The 23,983-nt window shown below is 44.1% G+C and overlaps 1 protein-coding gene across 1 annotated transcript in view; it reads left to right on the forward strand.

Moving 5' to 3' along the window:
- Positions 1-95: 95 nt before the first annotated feature.
- LOC115172806 (consortin) overlaps positions 96-23,983 on the forward strand; it is a 37,390-nt gene continuing 13,502 nt past the window's right edge. The window contains exons 1-7 of the mRNA XM_029730576.1: positions 96-294; positions 4,895-4,988; positions 12,182-12,505; positions 15,121-15,482; positions 19,823-19,853; positions 23,062-23,142; positions 23,279-23,381. Coding sequence (XP_029586436.1) covers positions 241-294; positions 4,895-4,988; positions 12,182-12,505; positions 15,121-15,482; positions 19,823-19,853; positions 23,062-23,142; positions 23,279-23,381 — 1,049 coding nt within the window. The 5' untranslated portion in view covers positions 96-240. The remainder of the gene's footprint in view (positions 295-4,894; positions 4,989-12,181; positions 12,506-15,120; positions 15,483-19,822; positions 19,854-23,061; positions 23,143-23,278; positions 23,382-23,983) is intronic.

A 23,983-nucleotide genomic window follows, 5' to 3' on the forward strand; every position in this document is an offset into this window, starting at 1 on the left:
ACAATTTTTGACAAACTGTTTATCCCCGCAATAAAGCATGTGATTCCCTCTAGAAAAACCTAACTGTCTAAAAAATTAGGAAATTAAATTTGACCTGCACTTACATTAGTATCTTGTCGTATTTGTAGCTACACTATATGACCGCATGATGGCGCCAAACCGCTGCAAACTGTCCACCGATAGGAAAGCGTCAGATTGTGAATCTTCCGGATAGGTGTCGGAAAACAAATATCAGTGTTAATGTTTGGTTCAGCATCCTGCATATTGGATACAACACACGAAATTCATTCAATCGTAAGTAGCTAGCTACCATTAGTTATGGCCGTGTTTTAGAAGACGACTTGTATCAAAGAGCACCGTAAAAACCTGTGACAGCCAGACATGTTTATGTAGCTAAGTTAGCTAGGTCACAGCTAACATGATCCAACCGTGTGTTAAACATAATATACGTGTTCTATATATTATTAATTCATATTGAATTTTGCAATAACACGGTACCTAAATAGCTAGCAATGTGTATAGTAGTAGGTACAGACCGCTATAGGTAGGCTAACAAAGGTTAGCTTGTTATGCTAGCTAGCCAAGTAAACCCATTGACAAGCTACTGAATAAAACTAATCACGACATTACCTAAAATTTGCTAGCATTGTCAGGACAATTATGTCTGCATTAAGACACTTTTTTTGTCTGCACTGTAGGGCCTTGTCATAAAGCGGGTTTTTCCCAATAGTTGTGTATTGTAGCTAATCTTATGACTGACTGTTAGGTTGTCTACTCTAGAACATTGTGCGCCAGTCAAATTTGATGACCGTTCTGACTACAAGAAACATGATGCATCATGATATTATGTTGGTCACCATCTGCAACTGGCAGTGTAGTACACGACAACAGTAGCTAAGTGATTTGAATGTGTCTGTGCCAGTGTATGAGGACCAGTGTATGTTCATTTTATGAGAGGAATACATAACTGTCTGTTCTCCACGTAGACCCCCAGATACACATACAGCATCTGTGTAGAGGGAACATGGAAGTGTTACATTCAGATGAGTCACCTGAACAGTCCTCTATGTAGCTGCTGTGTGTTGTGTAATCACTTGTATCTTCAGGTTGATGAGTCATAGAATCCACTCCGGTTAGGATAGTTAATATTGATTATACTCCCTGTGTGTGTGAATTAATTGCAAGTTTTAGCCTGTGCATGTTCCCACTTGGGTGTTTTTGTCAGTTGAGTTGACTTTGGATCCATTGTGTGTGTGTGTGTGTGTGTGTGTGTGTTCCAAACATTGTTTTAACCCTTCTCTCAGGTGAGATGGGCTGACCTACTTTCCCCTGCTGTCTACCCGTGTGTAACTGTGTGTGTGTACTTCATTATTTATGGACCCCCTGGAAGAGAACGGAGACAAAGGTGTGGTGATAGAGAGAGAGAGAAGGTAGAGAATAAGCGGTAGACCGAGAGCGGGAGCCAAGAGTAACAGAGAAGGGTAGATGGATAGGGAGGACGAGAGATAGCAAGGAGGGTTAACATTAACAGTGGCCAAGTTCAGCTGGCGTCAACATGCCCTGCTCAGACACACACTCTCCCCTTAGAGATGCATTGCGAATAACACCATTCATTGAGGTAGGCGTTGCATAAAGCCTACGTATTCCAATGGAATACGTCCATTCTATGAAGTCTATTTCTTCGGGCCTAACCCTCTAGAACATGGATGGGCAATTGGCCCCTTTTGAAGGCCCTCGGATAAAAAATGTTCTAAGCTAAGTCGGGTCTCAACTTACCTTTTGAGAGTTAGAATAGTAGAATACACAAGGTGCAATGTAGAAATGTGGTTGTGCATCAACAGTTTCTCTCAACAGTTTCTCTCACTGATGGTCAGTCAGTTAGCCCATGTCAGCTACATGTTTGTAGATTGCTAAATGTGTTTAACTGTCAGCTATCTAAACGTATCATGGTTGAATTGCCGGGGGGGCGCATTGATTTTGTTAGTCTCATTCAGATATCATATAAAAAAAAAAATGCTAACATTTCTCTCCACCCTATGGCAAAATGTTTCGAATTGCAGGAAATTACCTGTAAAATAATTGCAGATTTCTTGAGTTAGATTAATTCTGACTTGAAAAAGTGTATACAGGCTACGGCGTCTCAAAATGGACAAACGGTACTATTGGCGCTTTTTTTCCCTCGTTTTTCCAAGCGAAGTTCTTTTAAAGGAGTAGGCGTCAGCATGCTTCAGTTTGGCTGGCGCCTAACCGAACAAACTAGTGTGCTTGCATACTCCCTTATAATACATACATTTTGACGTTTTTGGCGAGGAGATCATAGTCGCGCAATTTTGCATTAGACTAGAATGTTTGGTGCAGTATTTCTCACGTCAGAAAATGTGCATGAGGATGAGTCGTCTCTTGGTGAACGACAACAGGTTTCATTGAAGAACCCCTACTGTTTACCGGGCGTAGACTTCGGCTACCGAATTCAACTTAACTCGATAAAAAAGGTTGTGTGCCCAAACAGCCGAAGTCCAAAATGAACAAAAACGGCACAAAATGTTGTCATAATATATGCACAAATTATTCCGAACTGCCTTTTTAATGCTGACGTGTATTCTAAGTAGAGGTCGACCGATTAATTGGACGCCGATTACATTGCAATCTACAAGGAGACTGCGTGGCAGGCTGACCACCTGTTACACAAGTGCAGCATCAAAACGACCTTGTGGCTGCAAGGAGCCAAAGTAAAGTGCTAGCTAGTATTAAACGTATCTTTTAAAAAACAATCAATCTTCACATAATCACTAGTTAACTACACATAATTGATGATATTACTATGTTAACTAGCTTGTCCTGCGTTGGTGCCTGTTCATTTACCATCGAATCACAGCCTACTTCAACTTCGCCAAACGGGGATGATTTAACAAAAGCGCATTCGCGAAAAAAGCACAATCGTTGCACAAATGTACCTAACCATAAACATCAATGCCTTTCTTAAAATCAATACACAGAAGCATATTTTTTTTAAACGTGTCTATTTAGTTAAAATAAATTCATGTTAGCAGGCAATATTAACTAGGGAAGTTGTGTCACTTCTCTTGCGTTCAGTGCAAGCAGAGTCAGGGTATATGCAGGAGTTTGGGCCGCCTGGCTCGTTGCGAACTGTGTGAAGACCATTTCTTCCTAACAAAGACGGTAATTCATTTGACATAACATTGAAGGTTGTGCAATGTAACAGCAATATTTAGACTTAGGGTTGCCACCCGTTCGATAAAATGCATAACGGTTCCGTATTTCACTGAAAGAATAAACATTTTGTTTTCAAAATGATACTTTCTGAATTTGACCATATTAATGACCAAAGGCTAGTGTTTCTGTGTGTTTATTATATTATAATTAAGTCTATGATTTGATAGAGCAGTCTGACTGAGCGGTAGTAGGCAGCAGCAGGCTCGTAAGCATTCATTCAAACAGCACTTTACTGCATTTGCCAGCAGCTCATAGCAATGCTTGAAGCACAGCACTGTTCATGACTTCAAGCCTATCAACTCCCGGGATTAGGCTGGCAATACTATAGTGCCTATAAGAACATCCAATAGTCAAAGGTATATAAAATACAAATGGTATAGAGAGAAATAGTCCTATAGTAACTACAACCTAAAACTTCTTACCTGGGAATATTGAAGACTCATGTTAAAAGGAACCACCAGCTTTCATATGTTCTCATGTTCTGAGCAAGGAACTTAAACATTCATTTTTTTACATGGCACATATTGCACTTTTACTTTCTTCTCCAACACTTTGTTTTTGAATTATTTAAACCAAATTGAACATGTTTCATTATTTATTTCAGACTAAATTGATTTTATTTATGTATTATATTAAGTTAAAATAAAAGTGTTCATTGTGTATTCAGTATTGTTGTAATTGTCATTATTATTATATACATATATAAAAAAAATAGTCTGATTATTCAGTATCGGCTTTTTTTGATCCTCCAATAATCGGTATCGCCGTTTAAAAAAATTATCGGTCGACCTCTAATTCTCAGTGTTTTGAGATCTGGAAGAATACATTTGTTTACTCAGGAATTGCGTTAGACATGTTCTCTCTTTTCTATTCCCTTACTTACACGGGTAATAACGCCTTGCCTTCTGATAGGCTAAGTGAAAGTTAAACCATATTGATTATGCCAATCAAATCCTCTCAGATTGTCACGTGTGTAGGGGTCCATTTGGGATTGGGACAGGACTATCTGTTGGATAGAACAGGGAATCATGTCAGCTTTATTCATTTTCTTTCTGCAATGCTCTGAACACACCCCTATTCTAACCAACTCACATCTGTTCACCTCTGACCTTCTTCCCCTGTCTCCAATCTGATTGGTCGAGATCCAGACAGCTTTTAGCAACCCTTGTAAGTGCCCTTTTAAGTGCAGAATGAGTGTTTGTTATGTTCCCCTGGCTGAGTTTTAATGGAGCTTTCTACGAAGGAGATTACATTTGATACTTTTATACTTCCTATAAAAACATGTAGTACATTAGGAGGAAGTCTTTTCTCTTGTTTTAGGGGTCAAAAGACCAGATTTTAGGATTTTAGCTTGTTTTACTGCTGTAATGTGGTGAAACTTTAAACAGAATTTAACAGATTAGAGCTTATTAACAGCCCAGTATCTCAGGACAGGCAAGGCAGCGGAACAGAGAAAGCCTCTTTTCTTTCTCTCACTAATCCCTCGTTCTTTCTCTCTTTTAAAGGGCATTGAAAACATTTGTTTACATTGCAAGCGGAAGAGACAATAAACTAAAGGGAAATAAACGTGTGTTCGTTCTCTCTCTATCTCTCTCTCTATCTCTCTCTCTCTGTCTCTGTCTCTGTCTCTGTCTCTCTCTGTCTCTGTCTCTCTCTCTAGTCAGTAGGAGGAGAGCTGTTTGTTGTAGGTGTGGCAAGGGGAGTGGCCGACCTTTATGCTGAGAGGTCACAGCGGAGGAGCCCAATGGATGAGGGTAAGGATGAGAAGGTGACAGAGGGAGGAACGGAGAGGAAAGGGGGGGACCTAGTCAGTTGTACAACTGAATGCCTTCAACTGAAATGTGTCTTCCGCATTTAACCCAACCCCTCTGAATCAGAGAGGTGCAGGGGGCTGCCTTAATCAACATTCACATCTTCAGCACCCGGGGAACTTTGGGTTAACTGCCTTGCTCAGGGCAGAACGACAGATTTTTACCTTGTCAGCTTAGGGATTCGATCCAGCAACCTTTCGGTTACTGGCCCAACGATCTAACCACTAGGCTACCTGTCGAGCCCCATGGGTGAGAGCGGGAGGCAGGGGGAGAGAGAGGAGCCCTCTGGATAAGGTCTAGGAGAGGAGAGGCAGGGGGAGAGAGAGGAGCCCTCTGGATAAGGTCTGGGAGAGGAGAGGGAGAGAGAGGAGCCCTCTGGATAAGGTCTAGGAGAGGAGAGGGAGAGAGAGGAGCCCTCTGGATAAGGTCTAGGAGAGGAGAGGGAGAGAGAGGAGCCCTCTGGATAAGGTCTAGGAGAGGAGAGGGAGAGAGAGAGAGGAGCCCTCTGGATAAGGTCTAGGAGAGGAGAGGGAGAGAGGAGCCCTCTGGATAAGGTCTGGGAGAGAGAGAGAGAGAGGAGCCCTCTGGATAAGGTCTGGGAGAGAGAGAGAGAGAGAGGAGCCCTCTGGATAAGGTCTGGGAGAGGAGAAGAGAGGGAGAGAGGAGCCCTCTGGATAAGGTCTGGGAGAGAGAGAGAGAGAGGAGCCCTCTGGATAAGGTCTGGGAGAGGAGAGGAGAGGGAGAGAGGAGCCCTCTGGATAAGGTCTAGGAGAGGAGAGGGAGAGAGAGAGAGGAGCCCTCTGGATAAGGTCTAGGAGAGGAGAGGGAGAGAGAGAGAGAGGAGCCCTCTGGGTAAGGTCTAGGAGAGGAGAGGGAGAGAGAGAGAGGAGCCCTCTGGATAAGGTCTGGGAGAGGAGAGGAGAGGAGAGGGAGAGACGAGCCCTCTGGATAAGGTCTAGGAGAGGAGAGGCAGGGGGAGAGAGAGGAGCCCTCTGGATAAGGTCTAGGAGAGGAGATGCAGGGGGAGAGAGAGGAGCCCTCTGGATAAGGTCTAGGAGAGGAGAGAGAGAGAGAGGAACCCTCTGGATAAGGTCTAGGAGAGGAGAGAGAGAGAGAGAGGAGCCCTCTGCATAAGGTCTAGGAGAGGAGAGGCGGGGGAGAGAGAGGAGCCCTCTGGATAAGGTCTAGGAGAGGGAGAGAGAGGAGCCCTCTGCATAAGGTCTAGGAGAGGAGAGGCGGGGGAGAGAGAGGAGCCCTCTGCATAAGGTCTGGGAGAGGCGAGGGAGAGAGAGGCGCCCTCTGGATAAGGTCTAGGAGAGGAGAGGCAGGGGGAGAGAGAGCTGAAATATTGTCTTATGTCCCGATTCTTCATCCTTTTCTCCTGGTCATTGTTTTAAAAGCATCGATTAGTGTAAGCATTGGCTGGTGCATTGGCTGGAGGGAGTTTCCACCAGTGTAAAATACATTTGAGAAAGTTTGCAGATATCACTGGCAACAACAGAATACACATTTTGGGATTACATATAGAAGGTCAATTTTATTCAGATTTTGTTGCGTTACGAAGTGGGATTGAAATAGATTGAATTGTACTTTTTTGTCATTGATCTTCATAATATCCAAGTGAAAAGAAAATGCTACAACTTTTTACAAATTAATAGCTAAAATACAGTCATTGCGTAAGTATTCACCTCCTTTGTTTAGACAAGCCTACATTAGTTGAGAAGTAAAATGTGGCTTAATAAATCACATAAGTTATATGGACTCACTCTGTGTGAAATAATAGGGCTTGACATGATTTTTGAATTACTACCCCTTCCTCTGTCCCCCATACATACAACATCTGGAAGGTCCCTCAGTCATGTATTGAATTAAAAGCACAAATTCAACTACAAAGACCAGGGAGCTTTTCGAAAGCCTCATAAAGAAGGGCAGTGATTGGTAGATGGGTAACAATAACAAATCAGACAGGGGTGGCAGGTAGCCTAGGGGTTAGAGTGTTGGGCCAGTAACTGAAAGGTTGCTAGATCGAATCCCCAAGCTGACAAGGTAAAAATCTGTCGTTCTGCCCCTGCCCCAGTTAACTGACTGTTCTTAAATAAGAATTTGTTCTTAACTGACTTGCCTAGTTAAATAAAATAAAAACATTTCAATAAATTAAGCATGGTCAAGTTAGTAATTATTCTGTGGATGATGTATTAAACCACACAGACACATGAAAGATACAGTCGTCCTTCTGAACTGAGCTGCAGGACAGGAATGAAACTGCTCAGGGACGTCACCATGAGACCAGTGGTGATTTTAAAACAGCTACAGAGCTCATTGTCTGAAAGATACAGTCGTCCTTCTGAACTGAGCTGCAGGACAGGAATGAAACTGCTCAGGGACGTCACCATGAGACCAGTGGTGATTTTAAAACAGCTACAGAGCTCATTGTCTGAAAGATACAGTCGTCCTTCTGAACTGAGCTGCAGGACAGGAATGAAACTGCTCAGGGACGTCACCATGAGACCAGTGGTGATTTTAAATGGCCTAAATGAGTGAAAAGAAGAATGCAAATATACAGAATAAGGCACTAAACTAATACTACAAAAAAACACTGCAAAGGAATAAACCTTATGTTTGGGGCCAATCCAACATCACTGAGGAACTGCCTCCTTATTTTCAAGCAAGGTGTGCCTGCATCATGGAATGGGTATGCTTGACATCGGCAATGAAAAGAAAACAGGATGCATCCTGCTTTCTACCAGACACTGGGAGATGAATTCACCTTTCAGCAGGACAATAACCGGTAACACTTTACTTGACAGCCAGTGTCATAACACGTTATCAAACGGTTTTAACCATGTCAAAATATGTCATAACAGCTGACATTACAGTGATAATATAGTCATAACACTGTCATGACCCATATATTTACACCTGTTGTGACATATATTGTTATTTTATGGCTGGTTATGACACCTACATAAGAGTGTCAAAACCCACATTTATTCAAATTAGTTTTTTCCCAGAGAAGAAGTTTCCTTTTGTTTGAAAGTTTGTTTCTTAAATCCTTTGTTGTTGTAATGAATTCTTTACAGTCATATTTTTTAAATTATATTTTAAATTACTTTATGACACTGTCATGAAGCACTATGTCACTTTACTTGGACTAAGACAATACACTTTATGACACTGCATTATGACATTGCAATCATATAAGCCAGATAGGCCTATCACATACATGCCCTTATATCAGTCATCAGTCACAAAGAGGGTGTTTTGTCCTGCTCCTGAAATCTGCTCCTGTGTTTATCACCAGTCGCGAAAGTGCTGGAAAGCTTTCTTGACTTGGACATGCATTTTTGCTGACACGTGGATGACCTTTTGTTTAACCAGCTGCTTTTAGCGAAGGTGTTTGGAGTTACCTTTGTAGCTAATAGGCTGTTAGAGTTTACACTTCCTCTTCCAATTATAATGTTGGGAGGTCAAAATAATGAAAAACTATCCACCAAATCTATTCATTTTAAAACGTTGATTACTTTTCCTTTCCATTATCATTCACCTGATGATAAGACAAGACGTGTGGGGAAAAAAACAAGTTTTGTTAACATATGATGGGGGTTGCCTGGGAGGGGGTTTCTGGGTCTCTGATTTGCCTGGGAGGGGGTCCCTGGGTCTCTGATTTGCCTGGGCGGGGGTCCCTGGGTCTCTGATTTGCCTGGGACGGGGTTTCTGGGTCGCTGATTTGCCTGGGCGGGGGTCCCTGGGTCTCTGATTTGCCTGGGAGGGGGTTTCTGGGTCGCTGATTTGCCTGGGAGGGGGTTTCTGGGTCGCTGATTTGCCTGGGAGGGGGTCCCTGGGTCTCTGATTTGCCTGGAAGGGGGTTTCTGGGTCGCGGATTTGCCTGGGCGGGGGTCCCTGGGCAAGAAAAAGTTGAAGAACCTGTATTAGATCTACATGAGTGCCTACAGAGTCGATTGGAATCTTTTTTTTATTTTTTATTATTTCACCTTTATTTAACCAGGTAAGCTAGTTGAGAACAAGTTCTCATTTACGACTGCGACCTGGCCAAGATAAAGCAAAGCAGTGTGACACAACAACAACACAGAGTTACACATGGAATAAACAATAAACAATCCAATAACACAAACAAGTCAATGACACAGTAGAAAAAAAGAAAGTCTATATACAGTGTGTGCAAATGGCGTGAGGAGGAAGGCAATAAATAGGCTATAGTAGCGAAGAATTACAATTTAGCAGATTAACACTGGAGTGATAGATGAGCAGATGATGATGTGCAAGTAGAGATACTGGTGTGCAAAAGAGCAGAAAAGTAAATAAAAACAGTATGGGGATGAGGTAGGTAGATTGGGTGGGCTATTTACAGATGGACTTTGTACAGCTGCAGTGTTTAAAGTTGGTGAGGGAAATAAAAGTCTCCAGCTTCAGCGATTTTTGCAGTTCGTTCCAGTCACTGGCAGCAGAGAACTGGAAGGAAAGGCGGCCAAATGAGGTGTTGGCTTTGGGGATGATCAGTGAGATATACCTGCTGAAACGCGTGCTACGGGTGAGTGTTGTTATCGTGACCATTGAGCTGAGATAAGGTGGAGCTTTACCTAGCATAGACTTATAGATGACCTGGAGCCAGTGGGTCTGGCTACTAATATGTAGCGAGGGCCAGCCGACTAGAGCATACAGGTCGCAGTGGTGGGTGGTATAAGGTGATTTGGTAACAAAACGGATGGCACTGTGATAAGACTGCATCCAGTTTGCTGAGTAGAGTATTGGAAGCTATTTTGTAGATGACATCGCCGAAGTCGAGGATCGGTAGGATAGTCAGTTTTACTAGGGTAAGTTTGGCGGCGTGAGTGAAGGAGTCTTTGCTGCGAAATAGAAAGCCGATTCTAGATTTGATTTTGGATTGGATATGTTTAATATGAGTCTGGAAGGAGAGTTTACAGTCTAGCCAGACACCTAGGTATTTATAGTTGTCCACATATTCTAGGTCAGAACCGTCCAGGGTGGTGATGCTAGTCAGGCAGGCGGGTGCGAGCAGCGAACGGTGGAAAAGCATGCATTTGGTTTTACTAGCGTTTATGAGCAGTTGGAGGTCACGGAAGGAGTGTTGTATGGCATTGAAGCTCATTTGGAGGTTTGTTAGCACAGTGTCCAAGGAAGGGCCAGAAGTATACCGAATGTGGTCGTCTGCGTAGAGGTGGATCAGGGAATCGCCCGCAGCAAGAGCAACATCATTGATATATATACAGAAAAAAGAGTTGGCCCGAGAATTGAACCCTGTGGTACCCCCACAGAGACTGCCAGAGGTCCGGACAACATTCCCTCCGATTTGACACACTGAACTCTGTCTGCAAAGTAGTTGGTGAACCAGGCGAGGCAGTCATTAGAGAAACCAAGGCTATTGAGTCTGCCGATAAGAATACGGGGATTGACAGAGTTGAAAGCCTTGGCCAGGTCGATGAAGACGGCTGCACAGTACTGTCTTTTATCGATGGCGGTTATGATATCGTTTAGTACCTTGAGCGTGGCTGAGGTGCACCCGTGACCGGCTCGGAAACCGGATTGCACAGCGGAGAAGGTACGGTGGGATTCGAAATGGTCAGTGATCTGTTTATTAACTTGGCTTTCGAAGACTTTAGAGAGGCAGGGCAGGATAGATATAGGTCTATAGCAGTTTGGGTCTAGAGTGTCACCCCCTTTGAAGAGGGGGATGACCACGGCAGCTTTCCAATCTTTAGGGATCTCGGACGAATCGAAAGAGAGGTTGAACAGGCTGGTAATAGGGGTTGCAACAATGGCGGCGAATAGTTTTACAAAGAGAGAGTCCAGATTGTCTAGCCCAGCTGATTTGTACGGGTCCAGGTTTTGCAGCTCTTTCAGAACATCTGCTATCTGGATTTGGATGAAGGAGAAGCTGGGGAGGCTCGGGCGAGTAGCTGCGGGGGGGGGGGTGGGGGGCAGATCTGTTGGCCGGGGTTGGAGTAGCCAGGAGGAAGGCATGGCCAGCCGTAGAGAAATGCTTATTGAAATATTCAATTATCATGGATTTATCGGTGGTGAGCGTGTTGCCTAGCCTCAAAGCAGTGGGCAGCTGGGAGGAGGTGCTCTTGTTCTCCATGGACTTTACAGTGTCCCAAAACTTTTTTGAGTTAGAGCTACAGAATGCAAATTTCAGCTTGAAAAAGCTAGCCTTTGCTTTCCTGACTGACTGCGTGTATTGGTTCCTGACTTCCCTGAACAGTTGCATATCGCGGGGACTATTCGATGCTATTGCAGTCCGCCTCAGGATGTTTTTGTGCTGGTCAAGGGCAGTCAGGTCTGGAGTGAACCAAGGGCTATATCTGTTCTTAGTTCTGCATTATTTGAAAGGGGCATGCTTATCTAAGATGATGAGGAAATTACTTTTACAGAACGACCAGGCATCCTCGACTGACGGGATGAGGTCAATATCTTTCCAGGATACCCGGGCCAGGTCGATTAGAAAGGCCTGCTCGCATAAGTGTTTTAGGGAGCGTTTGACAGTGATGAGGGGTGGTCGTTTGACCGCGGACCCATAGCGGATACAGGCAATGAGGCCGTGATCGCTGAGATCCTGATTGAAAACAGCAGAGGTGTATTTAGAGTGCAAGTTGGTCAGGATAATGTCTATGAGGGTGCCCATGTTTACTTATGTAGGGTTGTACCTGGTGGGTTCCTTGATGATTTGTGTGAGATTGATGGCATCTAGCTTAGATTGTAGGACTGCGGGGGTGTTAAGCATATCCCAGTTTAGGTCACCTAACAGAACGAACTCTGAAGCTAGATGGGGAGCGATCAATTCACATATGGTGTCCAGGGCACAGCTGGGAGCGGAGGGTGGTCTATAACAATTTCTGGGCGTGGTAGAATAGATTCAGGGCATAATGTGCAGACAGGGGTATGGTGGGGTGCGGTACAGCGGCGGTAAGCCCAGGCACTGAGTGATGATAGGAGAGGTTACATCTCTGGACATGCTGGTTATAACGGGTGAGGTCACTGCATGTGTGGGAGGTGGGACAAAGGAGGTATCAGAGGTATGATGAGTGGAAGGGCACAGTTAGGGGATAACTGCTGTGTGTGTTGACAACAACAGAACCTGTTTCTTTATCTGCTTCCAGGTCAGTGCAAGAGGGCGGGACCAGTGGTGTCAGAGGGTCAGGAGGGCGGGGTCGACCTCCACTACAACCAATCAGACCCCTCGGAACCAAATCAGGTCTCCGCCCACCAAAACCAGAACTTGACACAGACTCAACTAGATGATGGTCAGAGGGTTGGATGTGACTCCATTGAACAATACTCTTTAAAGGGCAATAGGGATGAAGAGGAGGAAGATGGTGATAGAAAGATGAAGGGAGAGGAAGATGATGTGATAGTGGAAGAAGAGGAGAAGGACAGCGTGACAGCACCCGACACTCCTCTGACTGACTCCTCCTCAGACACAGGTAAGATGACACGCACGCACACACACACAGGAAATCTATCACCTTGGATCAGTTTTATTGGGTACCATTGATCAGGAGGAGGCAGAGACTAGTCAATTCTATTGTTTTATTGGGTACCATTGATCAGGAGGAGGCAGAGACTAGTCAATTCTATTGATTTATTGGGTACCATTGATCAGGAGGAGGCAGAGACTAGTCAATTCTATTGTTTTATTGGGTACCATTGATCAGGAGGAGGCAGAGACTAGTCAATTCTATTGTTTTATTGGGTACCATTGATCAGGAGGAGGCAGAGACTAGTCAATTCTATTGTTTTATTGGGTACCATTGATCAGGAGGAGGCAGAGACTAGTCAATTCTATTGAGTAAACTGTGTTTGTGGCCATGGTTGAAGGTTTGGGTTACTCAATTGCCTGGGCTTACGTGTGCGTAAATGCGTGCTTGTGTGTTTGTGTATGTCTGTGTGTGCGTATGTGTCTTTGTATGTGTGCACTTACAGTACCTTGCAAAAGTATTCATCCCCTTGGCGTTTTTCCTATTTTGTTTCATTTTAACATGTAATTTAAATAGATTTTTATTTGGATTTCACGTAATTGACATACACAAAATAGTCCAAATTAGTGAAGTGAAATTAAACAAATAAAGTGTTTCAAATGGAGCACCATTAATTCCATTATTAAAAAATGGAAAGAATATGGCACCACAACAAACCTGCCAAGAGAGGGCCGCCCACCAAAACTCACAGACCAGGCAAGGAGGGCATTAATCAGACAGGCAACAAAGAGACCAAAGATAACCCTGAATGAGCTGCAAAGCTCCACAGCGGAGATTGGAGTATCTGTCCATAGGACCACTTTAAGCCGTACACTCCACAGAGCTGGGCTTTACGGAAGAGTGGCCAGAAAAAAGCCATTTCTTAAAGAAAAAAATAAGCAAACACGTTTGGTGTTCGCCAAAAGGCATGTGGGAGACTCCCCAAACATATGAAAGAAGGTCCTCTGGTCAGATGAGATGAAAATTGAGCTTTTTTGGCCATCAAGGAAAACGCTATGTCTGGCGCAAACCCAACACCTCCCATGACCCCGAGAACACCATCTCTACAGTGAAGCATGGTTGTGGCAGCATCATGCTGTGGGGATGTTTTTCATCGGCAGGGACTGAGAAACTGGTCAGAATTGAAGGAATGATTGATGGCACTAAATACAGGGAAATCCTTGATGGAAACCTGTTTGTCTTCCAGAGATTTGAGACTGGGACGGAGGTTCACCTTCCAGCAGGACAATGACCCTAAGCATACTGCTAAAGCAACACTCGAGTGGTTTGAGGGGAAACATTTAAATGTCTTGGAATGGCCTAGTCAAAGCACAGACCTCAATCCAATTGAGAATCTGTGGTATAACTTAAAGATTGCTGTACACCAGCGGAACCCATCCAACTTAAAGGAGCTGGAGCAGTTTTGCCTTGAAGAATGGGCAAAAATCCCAGTGGCTAGATGTGCGTATAGAGATGTGCTTATAGAGACATACCCCAAGAGACTTGCAGCTGTAATTGTGCGGGGGTGAATAGTTATGCATGCTCAAGTTTTCTGTTTTTTTGTCTTATTTCTTGTTTGTTTCACAATAAAAAATATTTTGCATCTTCAAAGTGGTAGGCATGTTGTGTAAATCAAATGATACAAACCCACAAAAAAAATCTATTTTAATTCCAGGTTGTAAGGCAACAAAATAGGAGAAATGCCAAGGGGGTGAATACTTTCGCAAGCCACTGTACGCTAACCCTGTTAATCGGTCAGCAGATCAGATTTGTGGCATACAGCCCGGGTCACACAGTGATGTCAGAGCAACCACATCAGCTACAGTCAGAGAGATGGAGAGGTAGAGAGGTAAAGGAGAGTGGTACAGCAAGGAGGGGGACAGAAGGAGAAGAAGAGGTAGATCGATAGGGGAAGATGTTAATAGAAGTCACGGAGAAGAAGGGAAGACGTAGGGAGTCAGTGGACAGGTAAAGTGATTGAGAGGAGCCTGAGGATCTGTGGTGCCTGACCCATAACACACACTGTCTGGGCAAGACGTGAGTAACGACCAGTTGCCAATGGGTGTTGCCTGTTGTGTTGTTTTGCCATTGTGATGTCATTGTAGCCAAATGTGCTAGCCTGTGATGTGAGCTCTGTGTGTCATTGTGCTAGCCTTTGTCCATTCCTTGTTTTAGCCTTTAGTCTGGCTAACAACAAGGCTCACTGTTGTGTGTGTGTGTGTGTGGGTATGTCGGTTTAAGTGCTCAATGGTGCATTATACTATGAATGTTATGTCACTACCAACCAAATTCATTTCCCACCATGGGATAAAAAGGCTTTATTGGCTTGTTAGGACTTGGGATTGTTCAAACGGGCTGTATGGTTTCCACAGAACAGAATCACAAATAGAAAAGTACATAGCAAGAGTGTGTGTAATCGCTCAGTAGGTAGAGATTCTGCTCAGTCTGGCTTTTCACTGGCTCTCACTGTCTGACTTTTATAACAGGGTTACTTTGATGTTTGATGTACTCTCTCTCTTTGTCTTTTCCCTTTCTCTATCTTCTCCATCCTCAATTCTCTCCCTTTCTCATTCTCTCTTTAGGCAGTTTGGTAGAGCTCCACCCCTCTGTGTCTCCAGAGACTACATGTCCCATCAGCCCCGTAGCAGGTAGTCCAGACGAACCCTCCTACAGTAACCCTGAAGGGAAGACGCACACCTCCACCACAGAACCTACCACCTCCACCACAGAACCTACCACCTCCACCACAGAACCTATCACCTCCACCACAGAACCTATCACCTCCACCACAGAACCTATCACCTCCACCACAGAACCTACCACCTCCACCACAGAGCCTACAGGACCCACCTCGACCACAGAACCTAGCACTGACCTCCTAGCCTCCCTACAGGAGCTAGGGGAATGTAAAGATCACTCCCACCTTCCTCAGTCCCTCCATCAGGTGTGTGCCCATCCCTCTCCATTCTATATATTGTATTTCTACCTGCCTGCACTGTCTCAAGTCAACATTAATCTGGCAGCCTGGTGTAGGTGTGATTCCCTCTGTGGTTAGCTGTAATTCCTCACTATATATGCAAAAGTATGTGGACACCCCTTCAAATTAGTGGATGAGGCTATTTCAGCCACACCCGTTGCTGACAGGTGATAAAATCTAGCACACAGCCATGCAATCTCCATAGACAAACATTGACAGTGGAATGACCTTACTGAAGAGCTCAGTGACTTTCAACGTGGCACCGTCATAGGATGCCACCTTTCCAACAAGTCAGTTCGTTACATTTCTGCCCTGATAGAGCTTCCCCGGTCAACTGTAAGTACTGTTATTGAAGTGGTAATGTCTAGTAGCAACAACGGCTCAGCCGCAAAGTGGTAGGCCACACAAGCTCACAGAACGGGACCGCTGAGTGCTGAAGCGCGTAGCGTGTAAGAATCGAGTTTCAAACTGCATCTGAAGCAACATCAGCACAAGAACTGTTTGTTGGGAGCTAACCATTGGGTTTCCATGGCCGAGAAGCCGCACACAAGCCTAAGATCACCATGCACAATGCCAAGCGTCGGCTGGAGTGGTGTAAAGCTCGCCGCCATTGGACTCTGGAGCAGTGGACACGCGTTCTCTGGAGTGATGAATCACTCTTCACCATCTGGCAGTCCGACGAACTAATCTGGGTTTGGCGGATGCCAGGGGAACGCTACCTGCCCGAATACCAGTGCCAACTGTAAAATTTGGTGGAGGAAGAATAATGGTCTGGGGCTGTTTTGTTATGGTTTGGGCTAGGCTCCTTAGTTCCAGGGAAGGGACATCCTTTATGCTACAGCACACAATTACATTCTAGATGATTCTGTGCTTCTAACATTGTGGCAACAGTTTGGGGAAGGCCCTTTCCTGTTTCAGCATGACAATTCCCCCTGTGCACAAAGCGAGGTCCATACAGAAATAGTTTGTCGAGATAGGTGTGGGAGAACTTGACTGGCCTGCACAGAGCACCGACCTCAACCCCATCCAACACCTTTGGGATGAATTGAAGCGGCGACTGCCAGCCAGGCCTAATCACCCAACATCAGTGCCCGATCAGTGCTCTTGTGGCTGAATGGAAGTCCCTGCAGCAATGTTCCAACATCTAGTGGAAAACCTTCTCAAAAGAGTGGAGGCTGTTATAGCAGCAAAGGGGGGGACCAACTCCATATTAATGCCCATGATTTTGGAATGAGATTTTCGACGAGCAGGTGTCCACATACTTTTGGTCATGTAGTGTATTTACCAGACTGACTGAACACACACACACACACACACACACACACACACACACAGCCATTACAGTGTGTATGAGTGTGGTATAATCCCTGTCATTATGATACACACAGAGCTCTGGGTGAAGTGAAAATGTGTTGTCTATTCCCTCCACCACCAGTAGGGGCACTGCTGTCATTTCTAATCAGCACCTCTCTGCATCTGTCTACTCCAATGATGTATATACATCATTGATCTACTCCCTCCCTCCTCCCAACACTTTCAACTGTCTCCTGGGGGCGCGTTCAGGTGGGTTCAGCGTTAAAGAACGTTCAGATATAAATGTATTGTTGAGAACAGACATGGCCCAAATGGAACCCTGGACCCTACGCACAAACGGAGGATTTGACCAGTGCAGTCAATATGGTAGTAGCGCCACCTTGCCCTCTGATAGGCTACATGGAAGTTTCACCATATTGATTATGGCAATCAAATCCTCTCAGATCTTCACATTCGCATTGGGCAGCGGTTCCTAAACTAGGGGTCGCAACCCCATGTGGGGTTGCCTAATATGAAAATGGTGTCACGGGAGAATTTCCAAAATCCTGACAAAAAGAAAATACAAAACAAATTATTTGCTATATATTATAATATCGTCTTTGTATCTCAAAATCATTGTAATGTGGTTAACCTTAAAAATCTAAATGAAAATGATTCAAATCTAAAGGGTAATATTCAACCAGATTATGGAAAAAGGCTAGACTTGACCGGTGAATTGGTTGGACCCGCTACACTATGAAACCACACAATATTGCAGAGACTTTGATATTACTAGCCACAATTTATATGGTGAAAGCAATGTGTGGGGAGGCACAGAAACTCACATCAATACCTTTGTCAAATAACAGTGTTTAATGAAGAATTCATGCTATTGCTAGCAATCAACAGGAAACTCTATCGACTCAAACTGCCATATGGAAGCATTGTATGGCACAACGAGAGCAACTGGCGCCAAACAAGCTGAGCAGAGAACTCTGAGATCTTCTGCAGTGGTTAACTCCGATTGTAAACTACATTAAACCACATCCACTGCGCACGCCTGTTCACAAAACTATGTGGAGATATGGGATCAGAACATGACAATGTTCTATTTCACACCGAGGCTTAGTAGTTATCGAGGGGGAGGGTTGGGAAGATGTTTTTAATTAAGAGAGGAACTGTTGTAGTTCACAATGGAGGTAAAAAAACAGACTTGGTTGACTTTCTGTGTAATGAAGAGAAAATGTGTCTCCTTGCCTATGTAACAGACAAATTTTAGAAACTGAACGAACTGAATGCAAGAATGTAGGGGAAATACAAAAACCTTCTCCAGATGAGTGACCGATCCAGAGGAAAGCATGTTTGTAACAGAAAACAGCATCAGGAAGTGTCCCACACGAGTGATGACTGCTCACATCCAACGCTTGGAAGAGCACCGTGGGACCTACTACCCAATCCGTTTGACTGTGATCCTGGCTCAGTTGACATGCCGGTTAGTGAAATCAAACAGCTGATCGAGCTGTCATGTGACCGAATGCATTCGCGGGTCGCTATAGGGGATACCCTGGCATCTCACTCTGCATTAATGCCGCATTCAAAACAACTGGGAATTCAGAAATCTCTGACTTCAGTGCGTTCAAGACAACCAGAAATACTGTTAGAATGTTTTGCAATTGACTGTCATAGCCCCTATTTAAAAAATTAAAAAATAAATAAATACAATTATTAAAAAAGGAAACATTGGCTGTTAATTACATTATTTTCACATGGTTGAGGTCGCAAGAATTTTCAGATATCAAAATGGGGTCGTGGGTCAAAAAGGTTTGGGAAGCCCTGTAGGGTCAAGGGGTCCATTTGGGATTGGGACAGGACTATCTGTTGGATAGAACAGGGAATCATGTCAGCTTTATTCATTTTCTTTCTGCAATGCTCTGAACACACCCCTATTCTAACCAACTCACATCTGTTCACCTCTGACCTTCTTCCCCTGTCTCCAATCTGATTGGTCGAGATCCAGACAGCTTTTAGCAACCCAGGGAGTTCTGACCAGCCCTTGTAAGGGCAGAATGAGTGTTTGTGTTAAGTCTCTCCTGGCTGAGTTTTAATGGAGCTTTCTACGAAGGAGATTACATTTGATACTTTTATACTTCCTATAAAAACATGTAGTACATTAGGAGGAAGTCTTTTCTCTTGTTTTTTTGTTAAAGCCTCTTATTTCTCTCTCGCTGCTCCCTCGTTCTCTCTCTCCCCTGCACTCTCTCTCTCTCTCTCTCTCTCTCTCTCACTCCCTCCCTTTCTCTCTCTCTCACACACATGTAGGCCTACGCACCACAAGCAAACAAAATGAGCAATTCATATTTATATAAATGTTTTGTTACTTGCAACAAAGAAGAGGGAGAAAGAGCGAGTGCGAGAGAGGTCAGTGGGTTGTTACCGCCTCTCTCTCTCTCTCTCTCTCTCTCTCTCTCTCTCTCTCTCTCTCCACTTCAGTCAGCAGGAGAACAATAACAGTCACTTGAGAGGTAGAGTCTGACACACCACTTCTGCTTTGTCAGGCTGTGGAGCTCGCCTCACCTCCTAGCTACAGGTGGATGGGGGAACTTTGGAAACTACAAATGCAACTGTGATCAAGAAAGATTTTAAAGACTTTCCAGCTATTTCCTGCATTTTCCACTGTGTCCATGGAGATTAGCGGTGTTTCTCTTGCTTACCTGATGGTGTTTGTGTGTGTTTACCTTCTTTAATGCCTCTTGGGGAGGTTGTTTACGTGTTTAGGGTTGTTTACGTGTTTAGGGTTAAAGTCATACTAGACGTAATTTAATCATTATTCCGTATTAGGCTATATGCAATGTTTAACTTCTTGATAGTACAGTTGATGGTAATACAGTATGTATTTGTCTTCCTTGGTGGAATACACTTGTTAGTTGTTCTGGGTGACTAGAATGTAAAAGCAGTGTCTAAATGAATATACTTGTTAACCTTTAACCCTCTCCTCTCTGTCTCCCTCTCTGCAGATAGCTGAGGCCTTTGTCCTCCAGGAAGATTGTATCCTTATCACTTGTTTGTTTGACCGTGTGTGAGAGCGTATATGTGTGTGTGTGTGTGTGTGTGTGTGTCTGTATGATGTGTGCGTTATGCCCTCTAGGTCTATGAAGAGTGAATCCTTATCAGTCAGCTCATATCTCTGTCTTTCTAGTAAATGACAGGGTTCTCTGGTTCATTCCAACTCTCAGGCTGTGCTGTGTTCCAGTTGAAACCTACCACAGGGTTCTCTGGTTCATTCCAACTCTCAGGCTGTGCTGTGTTGCAGTTTAAACCTACCACAGGGTTCTCTGGTTCATTCCAACTCTCAGGCTGTGCTGTGTTCCAGTTGAAACCTACCACAGGGTTCTCTGGTTCATTCCAACTCTCAGGCTGTGCTGTGTTCCAGTTTAAACCTACCACAGGGTTCAAGCATCTTATTGTTGTGCTCGTTCTTTTCTCTTGGTCAGACAGGAACACTATACCGTAAATTCCGGACTATAAGCCGCAACTTTTTCCCCAGCTTTGAACCTCGCGGCTTGAACAATGACGCGGCTAATATATGGATTTTTCCCGCTTTCAATTTTTTTTTCTCCAAAAAAACACATTCTGTGACGTGCTCAGTTTTTTGGTGGCATGAAGCTTTCATTAGACCAATGAAATTGCCGAACGGGTTAAGGTCAAAAACTTTTTTGTTTACTGTTTAGATTAAATCGAGCGCTCTCAAACTTCCCATCATTCTGATTACGGTAGTCATTTTGTCACCCTCATCATGGCAAAGACACGGAGAAATGCATATGATGCAGCTTTCAAGTTGAAGGCGATTGATCTGGCTGTTGGAAAAGGAAATAGAGCTGCTGCACGGGAGCTTGGTCTTAATGAGTCGATGATAAGACGTTGGAAACAGCAGCGTGAGGAATTGACTCAGTGCAAAAAGACAACTGAAGCTTACTGCTAATTTTGTATTTTTTGTTACAAGCCGTGTTTCGTTAAAGCCTATTTATTTTTGTTACAAGCTGTGTTTCGTTAAAGCCTATTTATTTTTGATACAAGCTGTGTTTCGTTAAAGCCTATTTATTTTTGATACAAGCTGTGTTTCGTTAAAGCATATTTATTTTTGTTACAAGCCGTGTTTCGTTAAAGCCTATTTATTTTTGTTACAAGCCGTGTTTCGTTAAAGCCTATTTATTTTTGTTACAAGCCGTGTTTCGTTAAAGCCTATTTATTTTTGTTACAAGCCGTGTTTCGTTAAAGCCTATTTATTTTTGTTACAAGCCGTGTTTCGTTAAAGCCTGTGTAAAGTTCATTTGTTTCAATGTACCGGTAGGCACCTGCGGCTTATAGACATGTGCGGCTTATTTATGTTCAAAATAATATATATTTTTTAAATTCAGTGGGTGCGGCTTATATTCAGGTGCGCTTAATAGTCCGGAAATTACGGTAGATGTTTTCTGTGCAGGGCCTTTCTACATCAAAGCTGTGGGCTTATACAGAGCGCCTCAGTGCCTGTCAAAAGAGAGAAAAAGAGAGAGGAGGATGAGAGAGAGACATGTTTATGGATGACGGTGGCTAACACACCATCCCTGTGTAATATATGGAGCTCTCAGTACACTGCTCTGTGTAGGACAGATTCAGAACCAACTGGAGACATGATGGACCACAGGGAAAAGACCAGTAGACCATACATACTTACGTTTCTATCACCCATACAAAGCTATTGGTTCAGAAGGAGAGAAAGAAAATATGTTACAAGTTTGGAATCCGTACCCATCCTCGCCACGCAGCCCATGGAGTGTAGTGCAACTGGGGAATGCACGCATTCAAGCACACACACACACACACACACACACACACACACACACACACACACACACACACACACAGCTATGATCCCTTATTGATGTCAGTGTAGATGAAGGGGAGGAGACAGGTTGACGAAGGATTTTTAAGCCTTGAGATAGGTATTGTGTCTGTGTGCCATTCAGAGGGTGAACTAGCAGGACAAAAGATTTGTGTCTTTGAACGGGGTATGGTAGTAGGTGCCAGGAGCACCAGTTTGTGTCAAAAACCCAGCAGTGTTGCAGTTCTTCATGTTCAACAGTTTCTCATGTGTATCAAGAATGGTCCACCACCCAAAAGGACATCCAGTCAACTTGACACAACTGTGGGAAACATTGGAGTCAACATGGGCCAGCATCCCTGTGGAACGCTTTCGACCATGCCCCGACAACTTGCGGCTGTGCTGAGGCAAAAAGGTGGTGCAGCTCAATATTAGGAAGGTGTTCCTAATGTTTTGTACACTCAGTATATCTGCCATTTTAAGGTGATTCATTGTTGTTAGCCTCCTATCTTGATATCTCTTAGTGCTTGGTGAGTGCTGTGTGATTATTGCTGCTAATCTCTTTATATTCTGTGTGGACATTCTCTATCTACTCACTCTCTCTCTCCTGAAAACCCCACCCTCCCTCTCTTTCCATCTCGTTATCTGTCGCTCGGCCACTCTTTTCCCTTCCCTTAATTCCGTAAGTGTGCACTCGTTCCCTCCGCTTCATGGATTTAAAAGCCTTGTAGAGTTCCTCTGTCTAGCGTTTAAAAGCCTTGTAGAGTTCCTCTGTCTAGCGTTTAAAAGCCTTGTAGAGGTCCTCTGTTTAGCGTTTAAAAGCCTTGTAGAGTTCCCCTGTCTAGCGTTTAAAAGCCTTGTAGAGGTCCTCTGTTAGCGTTTAAAAGCCTTGTAGAGGTCCTCTGTCTAGCATTTTAAAAGCCTTGTAGAGGTCCTCTGTCTAGCGTTTTAAAATCCTTGTAGAGGTCCTCTGTCTAGCGTTTAAAATCCTTGTAGAGGTCCTCTGTTTAGCGTTTAAAAGCCTTGTAGAGGTCCTCTGTCTAGCATTTTAAAAGCCTTGTAGAGGTCCTCTGTCTAGCGTTTTAAAATCCTTGTAGAGGTCCTCTGTCTAGCGTTTAAAATCCTTGTAGAGGTCCTCTGTCTAGCGTTTAAAAGCTTTGTGTGGTTGACTCAAGTGGTTTGTTTGTCTCGTTGTTATTTTGTAGGACCCCTTCACCCTCACACAAGATACACCTACTCTTTATTCACTCATCATCTCATTTGTATTACAAACCAATGACTGAATTATGTAGGCAGATTAGTCATTGTGTGTGGTGTGTGTGTGTGTGTGTGTGTGTGTGTGTGTGTGTGTGTGTGTGTGTGTGTGTGTTTCCTTAACCCTGTGTTGACCAGATGAGCGAGCAGTGTGCTGTGTTCAGAGACTCTACCACCAGAGACGACTACACAACCTGACAACACTCCAGGAACAGTGGGGTATGTCTCACTCACACACAGAGCCATTACAAGTCTCATTATATATCATTACCTCTCCCTCCCCTTACTTTCTGCCTGTGTTTATGCTGTGTCAGGATTCCTTCCTCCCTCTAACCTCTGACCTTTGTTCTTCCAGAGAGGAGGTGTAGGTCAGACGGTCAGGGAGAGAGGAACAGTAACACTGACCTGGCTGCACAGCAACTGGACAGACTCGCATACATCTGCAAAACACACCAACGGTTTGTGTAAAGTGTGTCTTCAGATGTGGTCCTTTACAGCTCAGTACAGGTAAATGTCCTATAACAAGGAAAGACCACGGTACACATGTATATTTGATGGGAAACCTTGAGAAGCAGGTAAAGTGATGTACATCGACACACCTGTGCTCTCCCAGGTAGTTTGTGTGTGAGTTACAGTGGTGATGGGTTAAACATATGGCCCTTTGGTGTTGCTGCACTTTCAGTCATTTGAGTTGCAGCACTGCTAGAGTTTCAGACACACACACTGAAAAAGCTAGGGAAATGAACATTCCCTGGTAGCCTTGGCTACTCAGACCTTTCTTCAATCACAGAGGAGGAAAGTCACAGTACTAACTGATTTTTTTCTCTCTCTCTCTCTCTCTCTCTCTCCATCTCTCTCTCTCTCCCCATCTCTCTTTCCCCATCTCTCTCTCTCTCCATCTCTCTCTCCCCATCTCTCTCTCTCTCCACATCTCTCTCTCTCTCCACATCTCTCTCTCTACATCTCTCTCCATCTCTCTCTCTCCATCTCTCTCTCTCTCTCCACATCTCTCTCTCCACATCTCTCTCTCTCTACATCTCTCTCTCTACATCTCTCCTCC

This window comes from Salmo trutta, chromosome 33 (assembly GCF_901001165.1).
Source record: "Salmo trutta chromosome 33, fSalTru1.1, whole genome shotgun sequence".
Taxonomy (NCBI): Eukaryota; Metazoa; Chordata; class Actinopteri; order Salmoniformes; family Salmonidae; genus Salmo; species Salmo trutta.